Source organism: Danio rerio, chromosome 20, assembly GCF_049306965.1.
Source record: "Danio rerio strain Tuebingen ecotype United States chromosome 20, GRCz12tu, whole genome shotgun sequence".
NCBI lineage: Eukaryota > Metazoa > Chordata > Actinopteri > Cypriniformes > Danionidae > Danio > Danio rerio.
In genome coordinates, this window is record NC_133195.1 from 52,639,209 (window position 1) to 52,661,777 (window position 22,569).

Here is a 22,569-nt window from a genome sequence, read left to right on the forward strand (position 1 = left end):
ACTTTTGGGTTATTAATAGAACGTTATAAAAACATTAGCATTATATTTGTTACCACTGAGTTGTTAATAAAACGTTATAAAACCATTAGGATAAAAACTTAATCGTTGTGTTTTTGACGGAACAGTTTAAAAACTTTAGCATTAAAAACGCTACCATTAAGTTGTTATTAGAGCGCTTTTAAAAGCTTTATGAACATTTTAAAAACTTTATCATCGTGTTATAAAATATGTTACCGTTGAGTTTTTGTTGGAACATTTTAAAATGTAAACATCAGAAACGTTACCATTGAGTTGTTAAAAGAATGTTATATAAACAAGGATAAAAACGTTATCATTGTGTTTTTGTCAGAACAGTTAAAAAATGTTAGCATGAGAAACGTTACTATTGAGTTATTAATAAAACATTATAAAAACATTAGGATAAAAACGTTATCATTGTGTTTTTGTCAGAACAGTTAAAAACGTTAGCATGAGAAACGTTACTATTGAGTTATTAATAAAACATTATAAAAACATTAGGATAAAAACGTTATCATTGTGTTTTTGTCAGAACAGTTAAAAACGTTAGCATGAGAAACGTTACTATTGAGTTATTAATAAAACATTATAAAAACATTAGGATAAAAACGTTATCATTGTGTTTTTGTCAGAACAGTTAAAAACGTTAGCATGAGAAACGTTACTATTGAGTTATTAATAAAACATTATAAAAACATTAGGATAAAAACGTTATTGTGTTTTTGTCAGAACAGTTAAAAAACGTTAGCATGAGAAACGTTACTATTGAGTTATTAATAGAACATTATAAAACCATTAGGATAAAAACGTTATCATTGTGTTTTTGTCAGAACAGTTAAAAAACGTTAGCATAAGAAACGTTACCATTGAGTTGTTAATAGAACTTTATAAAAATGCAATCGTTGTGTTTTTGTCTGAACATTTTAAAAACGTTAGCATTAGAAATGTTACATAAGGATAAAAACGTTATTGTGTTTTTTTCATAACAGTAAAAACGTAAGCATTAGAAACGCTAAGTTGTTAATAGAACGTTATAAAAACATCAGGATAAAAACGTTCTCATATTAACATTCTAAAAACGTTATCATAACTTTCTAATAATTATTTTTAAAGGCAAGTGGTTGCAAACAATTGAAATGGGTTGAAAGGTGAAAAAGTAGGTAGTGGAAATGAAGTTGAACAATTACAGTAAATGTTTGTAAATTCAGCCCAACGATTGTGTTGTTTTAGCTCATTTTAAATGAGGTTTTTTGAATGATGGTAAAAAAAAAAAAACAAGAGTTAAGTGGATTGAACATAAAACAACTAGGTTTTCTCTAAACAAATCTCAAGAATTGCGTAATTTCAGCTCATTTTAAGCAAGTTTTTTTAAATGTTATAAAAATTAACTATTAGGTGCATTGAACATAAAACAATCAAGTTTCCCCCCAAAAAATCTCAAGAATTGTGTTGTTTCAGCTCATTTTAAATAGTTTTTTTTTGTTTTTGTTTTGAGTGTTGGTAAAAAAAATAAATAAAAATGAAATGGCACAAGCAATAAAATGTAAATCTGACACACACAAAAAAATGACCCAGATGGTATTTTCAGTAGTTTTATTGAAAAATGCCTCCTCTGTTTCAGAAATAAATAAGAAAATAAGGCTGTGGAATTCACAATGTGCAGTTACAAACATCAAGCAGCAACAACTATATCAATAGTCTTGCCAGCAAATGCCAAACAACTGCATTCGATACTGATAAAAACAACAATTACAACAACTATATTCTGGATTAAAAACAAAACGAAAACTACAAATAAGAAATCATACTAAATATACAGCACAGACATGCAATTCCACCTTTGGTAAGACAAAAATCAGCTGTGAGGTTCAATCAAACATGATCAATATCTGATTTATAAGATGATGATGATGATGATGATGATGATGGAGGGCATGTTTTACTGCAGATGTTAACACACACACAAAAAACAAAGACAATCTCTCAGGTGAATGAAGACAGAAATGAATAACTAATGTGTATTTGTACATAAATGATGATGGATGAATATGCAAATGGCTAGAAGAGGCGATGACCTTTTTTTGATTGGAAAGCCTTCAAATGTTAATAAATTATCAAACTGCTCGCTGCGATGTGGGACACGTCAATCATTTCAGATCGCACACATATTCGATGCGGTTTTTACAAGCAATGGAGTACACATGGAACAGAAAGAAGCCATATTATGAGATTTACGCATGAATCCACACAGGTTTTGAAGGAATTTAATTATCTGTACAGACCGTCGAAAAGCCAACAGCTTGAGACGACAAATTTCCCCGCCTTTTTCTGTTTTGGTTTGTTTGTTTACCATGCTTTCCTTTTAGGTCCGGTCTCTGGAGGTGATCTCCTGCGCCGCTGGTTTGCTGAAATCTCAAAGTCTTCATCTGGGATTGGGACTACGCGCTCGGCATCAGGTGGAAACTCTTCTGCTTGGAGATACGGCAGTGGCCAATTGAGTCACTCATCAAGTCAAATCTTTGTCAGTGTGGCTATGGTGAGTGCAAAACTGGGGGAAAGGTGTTTCGTATATGTGTACTTCACACACAGTGGTGTCCAAAATGACAATTAAAAAAATCTTCTGATTGATATCAGCATGACGGATTGATGAGACTTATTTAATTTGGCTCATATCACTTACACCAAGGTCATTGGATGGTTCTCAGGCAATAGAAATATCCTGTAAGCACTGGTGGGACGCTGCAGCCTCGTGCCAACGCACGCCTCCCACCAGTGCTGATATACAGCCATATGGCACTGCTACTCGTGTGATATTGCTCATGTTTTTGCATTACAACACCATTCAAAAATCTGGGTTTAGTAAGAGAAAAATACATTTAATATTCAAGGATGCATTCAATTAATTAAAAGTGGCAGTAAAGAATTATAAATAAAATTATAAAAAATTATAAAATTCTGATAAAACGTTTCCACAAAATTTAAAAAAATGTCTATTAAAATATACAAATGTTCGGTTGAAGTAATCCAGAATTTTATAGAGTTTAGTTATTGTTGCCATTATTTAAAGGCATATCCAACACAATCTCACGGCAATTTGTAACTTTTTCATTTAGTGGCTAATTCGTATGAATTCGTACGATCTAATTCGTACAATTCAGTAGGATTTGCTTATCCCCCAATGACGGTTGGGGTTAGGGGTGGGGTCAGGTGCCACGCCTCCTTTTTAAAATCGTACCATTTCATACGACTGAACTCGTACGAATTCGTACGAATTAGCCACTAAACTGGCAAAACGTAAAATACTTACGTTTTCTCGTAAGATCAGGCTGGCATATCAGTAACACTGATTCATTTATTAAGCATAAGGCTTAACAGATAATGAATTCCCTAAATGCTGATGCTTAATAAATGGTTGATAGTGTGTAGTTATTATAAAGTGTAACCTCCTCACCTCCTCGTTATGGTCTATGACTTGTGATGTTGTTTGCATGATTTGTATTTATGTTTTAAAGTTTTTACATAATAAATTACTAACTGCATCACTAAAACTGTATTTAAATGACTTTTCTTATTACTTTGTGTAATTGAATTGACTCAACACATCTTTAAATCCCTATAAATCTCAATGCATAAACAATATACACACTTCATTGTTTATTACAGTGGTTCTCAACTGGTTTGGCCATGGGACCCACATTTTTAAATGGGCATCAAGCCGCGACCCGAAGTTTTAGGAACTGTAATACAATTTTAGGAATTATCATTAATTTGTATTTATTTGTTAGCATATACAAATAGTGACAGATAAATCATAAGACAATCACCAAGACTTAAAAATAAACAATATTTTATTGCTGTCATTTAACAAAATGTATCAAATTATAGAAATATTACAAAGTAAAAACGACAAACACTGTAAACAGTGGTTAGAGTAAGGAAATGTTCAGTTACCATGAACTAAACTGAACTGTTAATAAAACATGTCGTCTGGTTTCTAAATGTCGTTTTAATTTTGAAGGTTTTTTTGCTCTTTTGTGAGAGCACCTCACTACATATGATATGACACACTGAGGCCTTAAGTCTTTTTTGCCATCAATATATGTAAATCCATACTTGACATATTCAGGGTCGTACTTGCGCTTCGACAAATGTGAAATTTCATTTAATTATAGCAACAAATGTCAAACAATATAGTTGTCGTGCACGCATTTCAAAATAAAAGTCAAAATTAGTAAAAAATTTAACTTTTTGTTGTTTTTTTTGACCACACACTCCACGACCCTCAGAAAATGTTCCCGTGACCCACTTTTGGGTCATGACCCATCAGTTGAGAAACACTGGTTTATTATATGCGATTATTGGACAAATGAAAACTTTTATGCAAAGTTTTAAGTTTTATGCAAAAGATCTGCACAATTACTCTGCTTCTGTGAATTCATATCATATAATTTCATGCTAAATTATTATTGCATGTGCAAACATCTTGATAAATGTATAATTTTCTAGTGTTTACAAAATTATACAGCAAAATAAGTTTTAAAAACAAAAAAAATATTGAATTTGATTGATTTATACAGACGGGTCAATTGATTTACAGTATTTAAGGCCAAGTAAATTAGAATTAACTGTAATTGAATGACCTGAAATGAAACACAATCACTTTTAGTCCAAAAAAAGGGCCTTGTTTTGAATCCTACACTGAAAAAAAATCCTGGTTGCTTTAATTTTTTAAGCTGAATCAAATAAACCTCATGAGTCCATTGAACTTATATTATGTAAAACTGACTTAAAACAGCTTGAATAACTTGTAAAATTAAGTTAGAACATGATTAACTAAGTTTAATAAGTTACAACGACCTATAACATAGGCTGTCAGGACTAATTGATCATATTTTTACAGTGTAAATCTATAAATTCAATAAATCGAGGAGCATTTTCCAAACATCTTCTTGTTTTCAGAAATAATAAGTTAAAATTAGTCTAAATAATCTGCCAGTGGCCTAAAAATAAACCGAGACTTGCGATTAATTCTTGCTCTTGATGTAAACAAGCCATTTTGGACACCACTGTATGTATGTGTACATGTATTATACATATATACAACCACTAAATGCTCATTAACATTATCATCAAGTTGGCTTTCTAAACCCAAACATCAACATGAGAACTAAAATCAGGATCAGATATTCATCTAAAAACCCTTATTTACAGCCAACTTATAGAGGAATGATCTCACCGAAACAGAAAATGAAACTTGCGCACATACTAAAAGAGAAAAAGAGAAACCTCCAGGGTCCGGTGAATGAAAAGAAGCTGGCGCTGAGCACACGTCTGTGAGATCACTTAAGGCACGCAGTCAAATCCAGAGGCAAGCAGTTGAATCAAGCTCACTACCAGGGTTAAATCTATTGCTTTTTAGTGGACTAGGGGGATTGGTTTAACTAGGCATGATTAGTTTATGTACAGATAAACAACAAGTCTTGGAGAGTTAACATGCTAAATGACAGTTGGCTTTGGCTGCAGATCCACCTGGTTAGTATTTTGTTGTGGTTGCTGGTGTGTGTGTTGTTTGGTCATGCGTCTCCAGCATTTTTTTGTTTTGGCTGCCGTCGCTGATGCCCGTGGCTGTGAGTTGTTGTTAGTACCCATCCGCAGATCGTAATCTCTTGTGTTTGTTTTGGTTCAATAGTGTTCGCTTTAATCATCTCCGTGGTTGGTTATCAGCACAGAGCCCAATAACATGATTTTTTTTTTTTTTTCTCAGGATTTCAAAGTGTAAGCAGCAACAAGTGGTTTAGAAAGTTTATGAACCTGGAACAGGTCAGAGAGGGGGTTAGGATTATTCGCCACACAAATCACAAACTGAACACAATCAGCTTCTGATGCTGTGATACTAAAAGAGGGTGAAGATCCATGGCACATTTCCTCCCAAAATCATGAGGGAATCCAATTAAGAGTGAGAAATTTAAGGGTTTAAAGTATAGGTGGGCATAGATACATTTTTAAATCTAGATTAATCTAACTGTAATCTTGGAATTAATCTAGATTAAAATGACTAAACGAAACTAAATAACAACCAAATAATAACGAAGATAAAGAAGCTCATGTTTGGTTTTAGGACAGCTTTGCTGAAAAGTTTTGAATTACTTCAAATATACAGTATATATAATGTAAGTAGTCTATTGTTTTTTTGTTTTTTTTTATGTCAACTTTAACATTCATACCACTGCACTTTTATAGGCCCAATACTACATAGATATATATATATATACACCAGGGCTCAACAATAAGGACTGCCCGGTGGCCCAGGGCCAGCGTGAAAGACACTCGGGACAGTAGACAGGATTGTTACTGGCCCCTATTGGCACGTTGAGCACGTTTTTTTTTTTTTTTTTTTTTTTTTTTATTACCTGGTAACAACCAGTACAGATGGCAACATGGCGGCAAAATTAAACAATGAGGCTAAAAGAAAACGTCTGTTTCTAAAGTCTTAGAAGCAGACAATTACATGGGAACAAAATTAAGAAACTGAAAAAAAAAAAAAAAAAAACAGTTGTCAGTTTGGCAAGCCATTTTTATAAAAATGATTTAGAATTGCATTAAAATACCAGCACATTTTTCATACTGCTCTTTCATTTGCATAAAATCTTGGATTTTGTTCATTATTCATTTATTAACATATTTAAAATGTTTAAATTCTAGATTCACAGGCATAACTTTGCCATTATTTAAAATATGTGGCTAAGAAATAGTTATTAACTTTTTCGTTTTTTTTTTTTTGGTGGGGCCAGTGAAAATTTTGGCAGGGCAAGTAAAAATCTCAACCAATGGCCTGTATAAAAAATCCTTAGCGTTGAACCCTGTATACTGTTTGCGCCGAGCACGCAGTATTCTGAAGGACACCTCTCACCCTGCTCACAGACAGTTTTCTCTCCTGCCCTCCGGCAGGCGCTTCAGGCTCCCCCGGACAAAAACCAGCAGACTGAGGAACAGCTTTTTCCCCAGAGCTGTCTCCCTCCTGAACTCTGCCCCCCACTGACTCTTTTGCCCCCCACTGACTCTTTTGCCCCCCCCCCCCCCCCAATACACCCCCCACTCTCCTCTAACTTAAACTCCTCGCAATAACTGCACTGTTTAACATTTGCACGTTTAAAATTTGCACATTCACTGCACCACATTGAACTGTTTACTTATTGAACTGTGCATACCCACTGCATATGGGCATTTGTAATTATGTACACACCCACTATACATATACACTTGTAATCATGCTTATTTATCTGCATACTACTGATTATTAATAGCAACCTGTACATATATTCATATATTGTTACATATACACTTGTAATCATGTTTATCTATCCCTGTACATATATTCATATATTGTAACATATACACTTGTTATCATGTTTATCTATCTGCACACTACTGATTATTAATAGAAACCTGCACATATATTCATATATTGTAAATCTGTTCATAGCTTATCCAACCTGTATATAATGTTCATAGTACATCCATCTGTAAATATCACCATAGTTTTCTATAACTGCACTTTATAACTTATTCCTGTATCCTGCACTTGCTGCTATTGCACTGCTGGTAAGACCTAAACTGCATTTCGTTGCATTGTACTTGTACATGTGTAATGACAATAAAGTTAAATCTAAGCTAATCTAAAAAAAAATATATATATATATATATATATATATATATATATATATATATATATATATATATATATATATATATATATATATATATAAATAGCCAAGGCTACTGTAAATTAAAACCATTAACGCAACCTATTTATTATTTTTTTTCACCGAGTATTGGAGGCTTCCATAGGTCACCTAAAGCTTTCATCATGAGCCATGGCTTAGTTGGCATGAATGTTTTCAAAATGCTCTATGAAGTATTGTCAATATAAAGATCGCTCAATCTGAGCTGTAAAAATACATGATTGAAAGCAAATTACACTGAAGAGAGATGATTAATGATTTTTTTAATCATTCCAAGTTCAAATTTTGGAACATTCTAATATATGGCATGAGGGGGATAACTGGGAATAAAACACAGCCAGGAACTACGCTTCTAACTACAGCTCTAGAGGTGTAGTTAAAAACGTACAAGTTTGCGACGCAGTTTGGGAATGTTCGCTGAAACGACAGATTTGGGAAACACCAACTATGTTTGTAACAACAAAACTTGCAACCTTAATTCGCTAACAATGGTTTTGGGAGACACAACCCAGATTGAAAGATCTATAAATGAATTCCCAGGTTGAATTACAAAAATGTGAAACATGAGGTATGCTGACAATAGCCCTAACTCTAACTTTAGATTTAGAAAGATTAAGTATTACCTAGTTCAAATGTTAAAAACCTTGAATTTTAGGAATATTTATTTTCTGCATTACAGAAATGCAAACTATTTATTGCATTACATTAGCATTCAAAAATCTGGATGCATTACATTGATCAAGTGACGGTAAAGACTTAAATATTTAATCTGAAAAAATATCTCAAATGCTGTACTTTCCTTTAGTTTTAATAAAATTCAGCTAAAATGTTTCAAAAAAAATATAGAACAGCACAGCGGTTTTTAAAATTCATAATTATGCTAATTTCATGAACAGAAAATCAGCATTTTTAGACAGAGTGAAAATTCAAGCGTATATTTTTAATAACGATATTACTTTTTTGCGATGTCAATATGTCTTGAAGGTCACAAAGACACCAACAAATGAAAAAGTATGCATTATTTACTCTCCAAACCTTTATGAGTTTCTGTTTTTTCTACTGAACACAAAAGAAGATGTTTTGAAGAGTTTAAGAAACCTGTAACCATTGACTTGCATAATAGACAAAACTAATACTATGGAAGTCAATGGTGACAGGTCTCTAAATTTGTTTCTACATATCTTATTTTGTGTTCAGCAGAGAAAAAAAAAAAGAGAAACTCAACCAGGTTTCTGACAAGTGAAGAGTAAGTAATGATGACAGATTTGTCAGTTGAACTATCCCTTTTCATTACATACTTGATTTCCGTGGATTTTGGGCTGAAATGTGCCATGATCCTGACAGGTAAGAGTCACCCTTGCTAATCTGCATGAATCTAGCTACATCATCTACAGCTCAGTGCGTGCACTATGTTACACTATGCATGCCATTAATGTTGTTTTCTACTGTCATGCAGCAGGCAGAGCTAGAATGAAAGAGACGCACCTCTGTAACCCTGTCCGTTATATTGCATACTGACACACATGGAGGAGTCACAGTATCCAGGTGGACCGGGTGGTCCACGTACACCGGCAACACCGTTGCGACCAGGAGGACCGCGGATGCCTGGAGGGCCGGATGAACCTGTAGGGCCTGTTCTGGACTCACCCGGAGGGCCTAAAGAAATCAGGATAAACACTGCCTTAGATACAACTGCTTAGATCTAAGGGTGCTGTTCACACAGAACGCCCTTTTCCTGTCTAATGCGCTACTGTTGAATCGTTTTTCAGTGTAAACACATGCTTGACAAACGTGTGACGCTTGTTTCTTTTTTGACACCATGTGAAGTTGAAAGATCTTCACCTTTCACAAACAGCGCAGCCTATCACTGTCAGGTGCAAAAGCAGTGGACCAATCAGAAGAGCTTAGAGGCGGGACAAGCATTGCAAGCTAATGTTTATAGTTAAAGTTGGCATGACAACTGTTTTATTTACTGTTAAATGATGGCGGAGGCGCTCATTGTGGCTCAGTTCCTGAGTAATAAATGATGCAACTTTAAGAGCTCATCATAACATATTGTTTTACTATTTCTAATGGGTCTGTTATTGTCATAATTCCATCACGTTCATAATACTGCCTCACGTGGACATTGCGCTACACTACAGATTTTTTTAAACACATTCCTGAGAGATTTCAGACACATTCAGTGCAGTCTCAGCACATTAAACATGATTTATGACTTATGTACAGTCTAAAGCAGGTCGCACACCAGAAGCGCCGCTCGAAGGCGCGCCGCGCAGCGCCACGCAGCAACATGCATTTTAGAATTCTAAACATAGGTTTTTATCAGGATACACACACCGGCGCCGCAAGTCGACGGGCTGTCGGCGGCGCCCGTCCATGGCTCAGGACGCAGTTCATTTTTTAGCCGCACCACAGAGCGCCATCTGATTAGTTTCATGTTAAATATCATTCGAATGTGCGCGTCTGGTGTGTGATACTTTAAACTGTAATGTGCGCGCCGTGTCGCAGCGCCGAGCGGCGTTTCTGGTGTGCGACCTGCTTAAGGGTATTTAATGCACATGTCTCTTTTCAAAAATAACTATAACCTAAATCAAAATTAGAATCCGTCTTTCATGTGTTTTATAAAGGGGCTATATATATAAGAATATGTTTGTATTAATTGTTTGTTAATTATTATAAAATACTGATGTCTCCGAAAATCTGTATATTGATTTAATAGGGATGCCCATTTTCGCAAGATGTAAAGTCTCTGATGTCCCTAGTGTGTGTGTGTGTGTGTGTGTGTGTGTGTGTGTGTGTGTGTGTGTGTGTGTGTGTGTGTGTGTGTGTGTGTGTGTGTGTGTGTGTGTGTGTGTGTGTGTGTGTGTGTGTGTGTGTGTGTGTGGTTTCAGCTCAAAATACCACACAAATAATGTTTTTAAACAGCTCAGTTTAGGCTTTGATTCTAATTGTGGCATTTTGGTGACTGTCGCTTTGAAATGAAATAAGATTGTGCTCTTTTGCAAAGTAGGCGGGACTATGAATGCCTGTGTGTCAGCATAGTGGCAGATTCAAAAACAAGACTAACGTCCTATGTAAATGAGGGAGAGCTCGTCACTAGTGGGCGGGGTTTTCTCCCTCTGATGACACGTTCAAAGGGAGAATGTCAATCAAAGTGTTTCTGCAGACTGTTTTTATCAAGTGTCATTATTCCTTCATTCATTTTATTGTCGGCTTAATCCCTTTATTAATGCGGGGTCACCACAGAGGAATGAACCGCCAACTTATCCAGCATATTTTTACGCAGCAGATGCCCTTCCGGCTGCAACCAATCTCTGGGAAACACACACACTCATACACTACGGACAATTTAACCGCATGTCTTTGGACTGTGGGGGAAACCGGAGCACCCGGAGGAAACCCACGCGAATGCAGGGAGAACATGCAAACTCCACACAGAAACGCCAACTGAGCCGAGGATCGAACCAGCGACCTTCTTTCTGTGAAGCGACAGCACTACCTACTGCGCCACTGCGTCGCCAAGTGTGAGGAAGAAAAATAAATGTAATCAATTTTTACGATTAGAAGCGCCTTATATTCACAGACTGTTGGCACAAAATTGTGTTTAAACCCCTTATAAAAATTATTTTTGCACAACATGTCCCCTTTAAAAAGGCAACAAGACTGACTGACAATTACGCGAGGGAGCCCGGCTTGTTTGATGGCGAAATTGCTCAGCTGTTCAATTCAGACACAGACGATGAGGACTTTGATGGATTTGTGGGAGAAGATTAGTTAAAAACTATTAATAATGTGAGTTTATTGTTAAATAGTAGAATAAAGTTCAACTAAACTCAAAGTTTTGCTTCTGTTACCCTTTTTTTTTTTTTTTTATAGACTGCATGTTTTAGCATGCATCATATAATACGGTGCGCCTTATGTATGGGTTAAGTACAGAAACAGACCCCGTAATTGAGACTTTCTCTTATAATTCTTATGGTGCAGAAAATATGGTATTTATCGAAACATTTTTTTCCTCTATGTGAGGTGAACCAATGTTTTGTCTGGATGTTTTGTTTTAAGGATATCGCTGCAAAGATATTTACAACTTATTTTTACTTTAAGAATATGGTTGTAAATAAAACAGAGCACCGAATCAGATTTCAGACAACTCGCTGGAGTTCACATATTGGCCAACAGGCCGTGTTTGCTAAAAACACATGATTAGTCATAAAAATCAAACAATGATTTAAAAGGTAGACATAATAAATGCATTAATATGCAATAAAAAGTATTATACAGCATTATAACTGTGATTCATTACAATGCATACAGTAATTTTAATTATAATAAAACACTATAAACACATCTAGAAAAATATGAACCTTTAAAGGGTACATATTAAGCCCCTATTTACAAGATTTTAATTAATTCTCTGACATCCCTAGAGTTTGCATGTGAAGTTATAGCACATTTTACCATAAAAATAATATTTTAGAGCTCTTTGAAACTGACCCTTTGTGCTGTTTTGCTGACTGTCGCTTTAAATTCAAATGAGATTGTGCTCTTTTCGGCAGAGGGGCGGAGCTACAAACATCTATGCATTTACTGTTATGGTAGATGGCTGCTTCTCTCTGCACTTATGGGCGTGGCTTCCCCCTCTGATGACGCGTACAAATGGAGAATGTCAATCAGTGTTTCTGCAGACCGTTTAATCAAGTGTGATTTTAAAATTAGCTATTTACCATTATAGGCTGGCTATAGTCACACACTGTTGCAACACAACTGTGTTTAAACCCCTTCTAAAAGTGTTCTTCGCATAATGGGTCCCTTTTAAATGTGACATTTAGTTTCTGAGGGGAAAGTCTGGGAGAGTTGCTTTTAAACGTTACATAACTTAAAACACACAAGACATTCAGCTGATCTGTGCCTAGAAATGTAAGTGGAGGACACGGAATAAAATATAACATAATAGCTTTCTAAGAAAAAGGAAGAAAACAAGGCAGTAAATCAGAGTTTTTCCTTCAAATATGCAGGTATTTCATGACTGTATTCCTCATCTAAGTAAAGCAGGACACATACCAGGTGGTCCAGAAGGTCCTCTCTGTCCTCGCTCTCCCACGCCTGGAGATCCTCTCTCTCCTTTCTCTCCTGGTGTTCCTAAAGTAAACGCACACAGACACTGATGCATTAGTCCAAAAACACACACATATGCCTTCATATCAGCATCCACCACACACTGTTTAATGAGATGTTATATAATTATATTATATTATATTATATTATATTATATTATATTATATTATATTATATTATATTATATTATATTATATTATATTATATTCATTATATTCATTATATTATATTATGTTCATTATATTATATATTCATATTTATTATATTATATTATATATTCATATTTATTATATTATATTATATTATATTATTGTATTATATTATATATTCATATTTATTGTATTATATTATATTATATTATATTATATTATATTATATTATATTCATTATATTATATTATTGTATTATATTATATATTCATATTTATTATATTATATTATATATTCATATTTATTGTATTATATTATATTATACTATATTATATTATATTATATTATATTATATTATATTATATTATATTATATTATATTATATTATATTACATTATATTATATTATATTATATTATATTATATTATATTATATTCATTATATTATATTATTGTATTATATTATATATTCATATTTATTTTATTATATTATATTATATATTCATATTTATTTTATTATATTATATTTTATTATATTATATTATATTATATTATATTATTGTATTATATTATATATTCATATTTATTATTTTATATTTATCATGTTATAATATATTATATTCATTATATTACATATTATATTATATTATATTATATTATTGTATTATATTATATATTCATATTTATTGTATTATATTATATTCATTATATTATATTATATCATATTATGTTATATTTATCATGTTATAATATATTATATTAATTATATTATATTATATTATATTCATTATATTATATTTGATAATATATTATATTATATTATATTATATTATATTATTGTATTATATTATATATTTATATTTATTATATTATATTATATTCATTATATTATATCATATTTATTATTTTATATTTATCATGTTATAATATATTATATTCATTATATTACATATTATATTATATTATATTATATTATATTATATTATATTATATTATATTATATTATATTATATTATATTATTTCTATTAAAGGGATAGTTCGCACAGTTAGATAGATAGTTCAACTCGGTCTTAAGTGTTTCCAAACCTTTGCGTTTCTTTCTTCTGTTGAACATAAAATAATCTGTAACCATTGACTTCCATAGTATTTGTTTTTCCTACTATGGAAGTCAATGGTTACAGGTTTGCAACTTTTTTCAAAATATCTTATTTTGTGTTTAACAGAAGAAATAAACTCAAGTACATGGCAAGAAAATAATTACCAAATTTTCCTTTTTAGGTGAACTGTCCCTTGTCCCATGGAAAGTAAAACTCAATTGGATGTACATCCACTTATAATGATTTATGCAACAAGCACAAATGTAGGATAGAACTTTTAGTGTGCCATTGGTGGAAGTGAGAGACAGGTTGATACGCCCCCAAAAAGTAAACACCAATCACAGAAGTGATGGTACTGATGAGGTATGGGGAAGTTATGAGCGCAAGTGAATTTAACACATTATCACATAGCTGTATATGTATGGAGTCTGTTTTTTTCTTTATTATTCAATTAAAATATTTAGCTTGAGAGCAAAGCTAAATATGTTTCAAATAAATAAAAGAATTAGATCCACAAAAAGTGACAACAGAACTGAGAGCAAATTTCACGGATCATTTGATTATTAATTGCAGTGTTTTCTTTAATTAACAAAACTTTTCAATTGCAATTGTACGTAGTTTTTTTTAAACAAAAATATATTTAGTTTTGCTCTCAACCTTCAAGATTTTTGATGGAATAATAAAGGCTGTTTCTCAATTTGCGTTCTTATCTTTACTTTCGTTCTTGTGTCTTCGTGAAAGGTCATCAACCATCGCCGAAGTACTATTCCAATTCAAAGGCTGTTTTCAATATAGGTTTTTCAACTATCTTGCGTCCTCGTGTAACGTCATCATCAACTGCCAAAGTTCAGTTCCAATACTCAAGACCGCAAGAACAGAGGATGCGTGAAACTTCCCGGATGTGTTCTTGATATCGAGGATGCTGCAGACTTGAGCACTGATCTCGCTCTAGAAGTCCCATAAGTCATTGTGACTGGAGGTGGGAAGCACAGCATTTAATATAGATTTATTATTAAAGTTCAGAGAAATAACTTATTTACATCAGGAGTTCCCTAAATGAAACAGTGAATATAAACATCACCATGGACATCTTAATGAAGGAATAAACACATTAAGGGTGTTTGTTTGCTGAAATTTGTATTAAAATCTGTTTTATTTATGTTGTGCAACGTATATTTATAATGTTTTTATGCAAAGTATATATATTGAAAAGAGGAAAAACAATAAATCGTATGAATGCTGTAATGTTTAAATAATTTTCCATTTAAAACGCGTGAAGGTCATGTGACCATCAGGAAGAACGCAGCTTCTCATTTCTCACAGGACGTGTTCTCTGTCCTTGCAGTGTCCTGAGGAGATCTGGCAAGACCGGTCTCCACAAGAGCGCAAGTCTGTTCTCTGCGTTCTTGGAATTGAGAAACAGCCAGATTTCACATCTTGCCAAGAACAGACAAAATTCCTGGATGTGTACTTGCTCTGCCCCTTTTGTCAAGGATGCATAGACAGGTGCAAACTTGCGAAGCACAGGTATCCTAGAATGCATTGCAGCGTAACCAGTGAAAGCTAATGGCGCAGGAGAAAACGGTTTTAAATAAACTCTTTTACTGTGTCGCAAAATAAAGTTTAAAGAGTTTTTCAGGCGAGAATGTAGTTGTTTTAAACTCGGCAGTTTGTTTATAAAGATAGCACGTCTTCGGCGATTTGCCTCTGCTTATGTGAACTCTGACCCCTTAGTCTGTCAGCAAGAGCTTCGTCATCACCTCCCCGCCGACAGCAGCTTAACTTCGGCTAGCCCATCACAGATGTACCCCTGAATCTCATCTCTCCATTGTAGTTAAAACATGATATTTAATTAATCTTTTGTATATCTATCGGACAGTTTTTGGTCGTTTAAACCTATTATTTGTTCTCAGGTATTTTATTTTGTCAGTGTTATTCTGTTAACTTTTATAATTGTCTTTAATTGTCACCGTGTTGTACGAGGTTTGTCTTTGTTTGCCAAACTGCTTAACGTTATCTTTATTTCCTATTATTCACGTCTTGCTCTTTATACTTGTATAATGTCTATTGCAGTTTATTAAATCTGATAATCAAAGACACGAGGCCTTATATAATAACACATTTCAATTCACATTTATGGCTATTTACGTTTATATTTTCTTAAATCAAAAATATTCATTCATAACGTTAATATAATATTAACTTTATTATTAAGGCAATGCTTTCAATAATTAAATAATTTCATTGTTAACGTACAGTGAAACTGATGAATCCATGGAGAGGTAAGTGACGTTATAAAGTCGTTCCATTTGAAGAAGCACCCGACTTGTCCGAACTTTGCGTACTTGGTATTAAGAAACAGCCATAGAAACATTTAGGTACCTCGCTCTCCTTGACGACCAGGCAACCCTGGACTTCCTGGAAGGCCATTTCTGCCTAACCGACCGGGCTCTCCGCGTGGTCCCTGGGGTCCTGGAGGTCCAGGTGGGCCGGAGGGTCCTGGGCTGTTGCTGTGATAGTTGCTGGGGATCTGGTTGAACATATCATTGAATCGGCCCATTTGCCCTGTGAAATGCAAAATATCAGATTGTAATAACATCTCTTGGGATCATCTGCACATCATGACTCAGTTCTTATGTCATTTTAATACTTTTTAAAGGAGGGCAACGCATTGGTGCTGTGGGTAGCATGATCGCCTCACAGCAAGAAGGTTGCTGGTTTAAGCCTCGGCTGGATCAGTTGGCATTTCCGTGTGGAGTTTGCATGTGGTACAGGTGAATTGGGTAAGCTAAAATTGTCCGTAATGTATGTGTGTGATTGAGTGTGTATGGATGTTTTCCAGTGATTGGTTGCAGCTGGAAGGGCATCCACTGCGTAAAACATATAAGTTGCGTGGCGACCCCAGTTTAATAATGGAAATAAACCAAAAAGAAAATAAATGAATGCATGAATTTTTAAAGGATGCATTAAATCTATTGAAAGTAGATTTAATTATTAATATTTATACAAACAAATATTTAAAAAACAAATTTATACAAAAAAAAAATTGTTCTTCTGGACTTTCTATTCATCAAAATAAAAATAAAAAAATAGCAAATTTTTTTTTTTTTTTAAAAACGGGTGCAAAAAATATATATTTTATTATCTATATTTAATATATCTATATTTAATCTATAAAAGTATTTTAGACTTTACAGACCTGTAACTTGCCTATAGCACTTATTCATTGTTGCTCTTAGTTGTGTAAATTGCTTCCTTGTCCTCATTTGTAAGTCGCTTTGGATAAAAGCGTCTGCTAAATGACTAAATATTTAATATTTTTAATAAAACTGTTTATTTCCTATGAACCAGGTGACACTGCAGACTGGAGTTGATGCTGAAAATGCAGGAATCAATAGAATTTCATACAACACATTATCTATAGAAACCACTTCAGAGGTCACCACAGCGGAATGAACCACCAACTATTAATTTTCATTTTGGCTTAGTTATTTTGGGCCCTTTTATTTATCAGGGGTAGCCACAGCAGAATGAACCGCCAACTATTCCAGCATATGTTTTATGCAGCGAATGCCCTTCCAGCCGCAACCGAGTTCTGAAAAACACCCATACACTCTCAGTCACACGCACACATACACTACGGCCAATTTAATTCATCAATTCACCTATACCACATGTGTTTGGACTGTGGGGGAAACCGGAGCACCCGGAGGAAACCCACACTAACACGGGGAGAACATGCAAACTCCACACAGAAATGCCAACTGGCCGGGACTCGAACCAGCAACCTTTGGTTTGAGGACTTGTTTCCAGCTGTTTGTGTAAAGTTGTAGGACATTTAAACTTGCTTTCAGTTGTGTATAATACTAGAAGTTGTTTAGCCACTGTTTCCTTGGTTACTATAAGAGCTTGTGTAGCGAACGCAAACGCGGTTTCGCGTCGTCCGCCTCAGTTTCGGCCCTTGTTTTGACTCGGGAGGCGTGTCCAAACGCCAGGTAACCACTATATAGCGAGCACGCTAGCATTAGTCGGCAGGAGAAGCACTTTATCAGCATCTAGACCAGCAGCCTGTAAGTACATTTAAGATTTGTTTCAGTTGTTGTGTATGGTTTGAGGACTTGTTTCCAGCTGTTTGTGTAAAGTTGTAGGACATTTAAACTTGCTTTCAGTTGTGTATAATACTAGAAGTTGTTTAGCCACTGTTTCCTTGGTTACTATAAGAGCTTGTGTAGCGAACGCAAACGCGGTTTCGCGTCGTCCGCCTCAGTTTCGGCCCTTGTTTTGACTCTCGAGGCGTGTCCAGCTGAATTCAATCAGCTAGTGCTTTGGGGTTATATAAACAACTAGTTCACCGCGGCAGCGGTCGCGGCAGCCTCGTGTGAAGACCGCCTCGTGTGAAGACCGACGAGGGTAAAGACCATCGACTCTACCTGCGCGACTCCACCGAGCAAAGACACCGACAAAGCACTTGAGTACTTTACTGTATTGTTTTACTTTACACTTATTTTTTGTTGTCAGTGCACTTTTATTATGTGTTTTCTAATTCCTGTTGTTACTAACACTCGCAAAACACGGGAGGTGCGCTGCAGGCGTAATCCTCACAACCTTCGTTCAATACATGTATCTACTATTTCACAACTCTCTCTCTCCGTGGGCCTCTGGAATTGTCAATCAGCTGTTAACAAGGCTGATTTTATTACCTCCATAGCTACATATTCTGACTATAATCTCATGGCTCTAACTGAGACCTGGTTGAGGCCGGAGGACACTGCTACACATGCTACTCTTTCTGCTAATTTCTCTTTTTCCCACACTCCTCGTCAGACAGGGAGAGGGGGTGGGACTGGACTACTAATTTCCAAAGAATGGAAATTTACTCTGATACCGTCCCTGTCAACAATCAGCTCCTTTGAATTCCATGCAGTCACCATTATCCACCCCTTCTACATAAATGTGGTTGTCATCTACCGCCCACCAGGTAAATTAGGTCACTTCCTAGATGAACTGGATGTTCTTCTCTCATCTTTTTCTAATTTTGCCACTCCCTTATTGGTGCTAGGTGACTTCAACATTTACGTTGACAAACCGCAAGCTGCAGACTTTCAGACTTTGCTTGCCTCTTTTGACCTAAAAAGAGCACCTACTTCTGCTACCCACAAATCAGGTAATCAGCTAGACCTTATTTACACACGACACTGCTTCACTGATCAAACAATAGTAACTCCACTACAAATATCTGATCATTTCCTTCTGTCTCTCAACATCCACATTACTCCTGAGCCGCCACACACTCCTACACTGGTTACCTTTCGCAGAAACCTACGATCTCTCTCACCCAATAGACTATCCACCATTGTTTCAGACTCTCTTCCTCCATCTCGCAAACTCACTGCACTTGATTCGAACAGTGCCACTAATACACTCTGCTCCACACTAGCATCATGTCTAGACCGATTATGTCCTCTTGCATCCAGGCCAGCCCGTGCCAGTCCTCCTGCACCCTGGCTCTCGGATGCTCTCCGTGAGCATCGCTCAAAACTTCGGGCTGCGGAGAGAATTTGGCGGAAAACTAAAAATCCTGCACATCTCTTAACATACCAAACTCTTCTGTCCTCTTTCTCAGCTGAGGTTACTTCTGCAAAGCAGACGTATTACCGTCTGAAAATCAACAATGCCACTAATCCTCGCCTACTTTTTAAAACATTTTCCTCCCTCCTCTATCCTCCTCCTCCACCCGCATCCTCCACACTTACTACTGATGACTTTGCTACATTCTTCTGCACCAAAACTGCAAAAATCAGTGCTCAATTTGCTGCACCTACAACAAACACGCAAGATACAACACCAACACCACACACACTCACCTCTTTTTCTCAGCTCTCTGAGTCTGAGGTGTCCAAACTTGTGCTATCTAGCCATGCAACCACCTGTCCACTCGATCCCATTCCCTCTCATCTCTTGCAAGCCATCTCTCCTGCAGTCATACCAACACTGACTCACATAATTAACACATCTCTTGACTCTGGTTTATTCCCCACTACATTTAAGCAGGCTAGGGTAACCCCACTGCTAAAGAAACCCAACCTGGACCATACGCTACTTGAAAACTACAGACCAGTATCCCTGCTTCCATTCATGGCCAAGATTCTGGAGAAAGTAGTGTTCAATCAAGTCCTGGACTTTCTTACTCAAAACAATCTCATGGACAACAAGCAATCCGGCTTTAAGAAAGGCCACTCAACTGAGACTGCCCTGCTCTCGGTCGTGGAGGATCTCAGACTGGCTAAAGCAGACTCTAAATCATCAGTCCTCATTTTGCTGGACTTGTCAGCTGCTTTTGACACTGTCAACCACCAGATCCTGCTATCTACGCTTGAGTCACTGGGCGTTGCGGGCACTGTTATACAATGGTTCAGATCTTACCTCTCTGACAGGTCATTCAGGGTGTCTTGGAGGGGAGAGGTGTCCAACCTACAGCATCTAAACACTGGGGTACCTCAAGGCTCTGTTCTTGGGCCACTTCTCTTCTCCATCTACACATCATCTCTAGGACCAGTCATCCAGAGACATGGATTCTCCTACCACTGCTATGCTGATGATACCCAGCTATACCTCTCTTTTCATCCTGATGATCCCTCGGTTCCAGCTCGTATCTCAGCCTGCCTGTTGGATATTTCACACTGGATGAAAGATCATCATCTTCAGCTGAACCTCGCAAAAACGGAAATGCTTGTAGTTTCTGCCAACCCGACTCTACACCATAACTTTTCAATCCAGATGGATGGGGCAACCATTACTGCATCCAAAATGGTGAAAAGCCTTGGAGTAACGATTGATGACCAACTAAACTTCTCTGACCACATTTCTAGAACTGCTCGATCGTGCAGATTTGCACTCTATAACATCAGAAAGATCCGACCCTTCTTATCTGAACATGCAGCTCAACTCCTTGTTCAAGCTCTTGTTCTCTCCAAACTGGATTACTGCAACTCTCTACTAGCTGGGCTTCCAGCTAACTCTATCAAGCCTCTTCAACTGCTCCAGAATGCAGCAGCACGAGTTGTCTTCAATGAACCTAAACGAGCACATGTCACTCCGCTGCTAGTCCGTTTGCACTGGCTGCCAGTTGCTGCTCGCATCAAATTCAAAACTCTGATGTTTGCCTACAAAGTGACTTCTGGCCTAGCACCTTCTTATCTGCACTCACTTCTGCAGATCTATGTGCCCTCCAGAAACTTGCGTTCTGTGAATGAACGTCGCCTCGTGGTTCCATCCCAAAGAGGAAAAAAATCACTTTCGCGAACGCTCACGCTCAATCTGCCTAGTTGGTGGAATGAACTCCCTAACTGCATCAGAACAGCAGAGTCACTCGCTATTTTCAAGAAACGACTAAAAACTCAACTATTTAGTCTCCACTTCACTTCCTAATCTGCAATTGCCTATTTGAATATCACACTAACTGTACAAAAAAAAAAAAAAAAAAAAAAAAAAAATTACTAACACTTCCCTTCTTAGACTTTACAGACCTGAAACTTGCCTTTAGTACTTATTCATTGTTGCTCTTAGTGGTGTAAATTGCTTCCTTGTCCTCATTTGTAAGTCGCTTTGGATAAAAGCGTCTGCTAAATGACTAAATGTAAATGTAAATGTAAATGTCTTGCTGTGAGGTGGCAGTGCTAACCACTGAGCCACCCTCCCACCAGACACAATTTGAGTGTATTTCTGATCAAACAATTGCAGCCATGAAGAGAATAAATGACTTTAGAATGATAATATACAGTGCTCAGCATAACTGACTACACCCCATTTGAAAATTATTATTTTTATAAATGTAATGATTGGGGTCATTTTTTTTTATTAGTATTTTTATTATTAAAATATATTAATTGTACTTGTAGATGTACTTATTTTTGCATAAAAAAAAATATATATATATATATACATACATATATATATACATACATATATACACACACATATATATACATATATACACACACACACACACACATATATATATATATATATATATATATATATATATATATATATATATATATATATATATATATATATATATATATATATATATATACACATATATATATATATATATACATATACATATATATGCATAAATATACACACACATACATATATATATGCACATATATATATATATATAATATATATATATATATAATGGTACATATATATATATACATACATATATACACACACATATATATACATATATACACACACACACACACATATATATATATATATATATATATATATATATATATATATATATATATATATATATATATATACACATATATATATATATATATATATATACATATACATATATATGCATAAATATACACATACATATATATATATATATATATATATATATATATATATATACATATATAA

At 35.1% G+C, this 22,569-nt stretch overlaps 2 protein-coding genes across 16 annotated transcripts in view; one reads left to right on the plus strand and one right to left on the minus strand.

The window, feature by feature from the left end:
* Positions 1-1,596: 1,596 nt before the first annotated feature.
* Positions 1,597-22,569, minus strand: part of col12a1b (collagen, type XII, alpha 1b) — a 230,408-nt gene continuing 209,435 nt past the window's right edge. For 7 of the 14 annotated variants that reach the window (XM_073933734.1, XM_073933733.1, XM_021468712.3 and 4 more), the window contains 4 exons: positions 16,507-16,689; positions 12,825-12,902; positions 9,246-9,416; positions 1,597-2,486 (listed from right to left, as the gene is read on the minus strand). In XM_073933734.1, the coding sequence (XP_073789835.1) occupies positions 2,365-2,486; positions 9,246-9,416; positions 12,825-12,902; positions 16,507-16,689 (554 nt within the window). In that variant the 3' untranslated portion in view covers positions 1,597-2,364. Of the gene's footprint in view, positions 5,830-9,245; positions 9,417-12,824; positions 12,903-16,506; positions 16,690-22,569 lie in introns of all 14 variants that reach the window. The other 7 variants (XM_073933737.1, XM_073933736.1, XM_073933735.1 and 4 more) reach the window with 1 other exon arrangement.
* The window catches only part of LOC141379466 (uncharacterized), a 275,167-nt gene continuing 270,209 nt past the window's right edge, over positions 17,612-22,569 (plus strand). The window contains exons 1-2 of one of the 2 annotated variants that reach the window (XM_073933766.1): positions 17,930-19,102; positions 19,184-21,770. In XM_073933766.1, the coding sequence (XP_073789867.1) occupies positions 18,655-19,102; positions 19,184-21,552 (2,817 nt within the window). In that variant the 5' untranslated portion in view covers positions 17,930-18,654 and the 3' untranslated portion in view covers positions 21,553-21,770. Of the gene's footprint in view, positions 21,771-22,569 lie in introns of those variants that run through there. The other variant, XM_073933765.1, reaches the window with a different exon arrangement.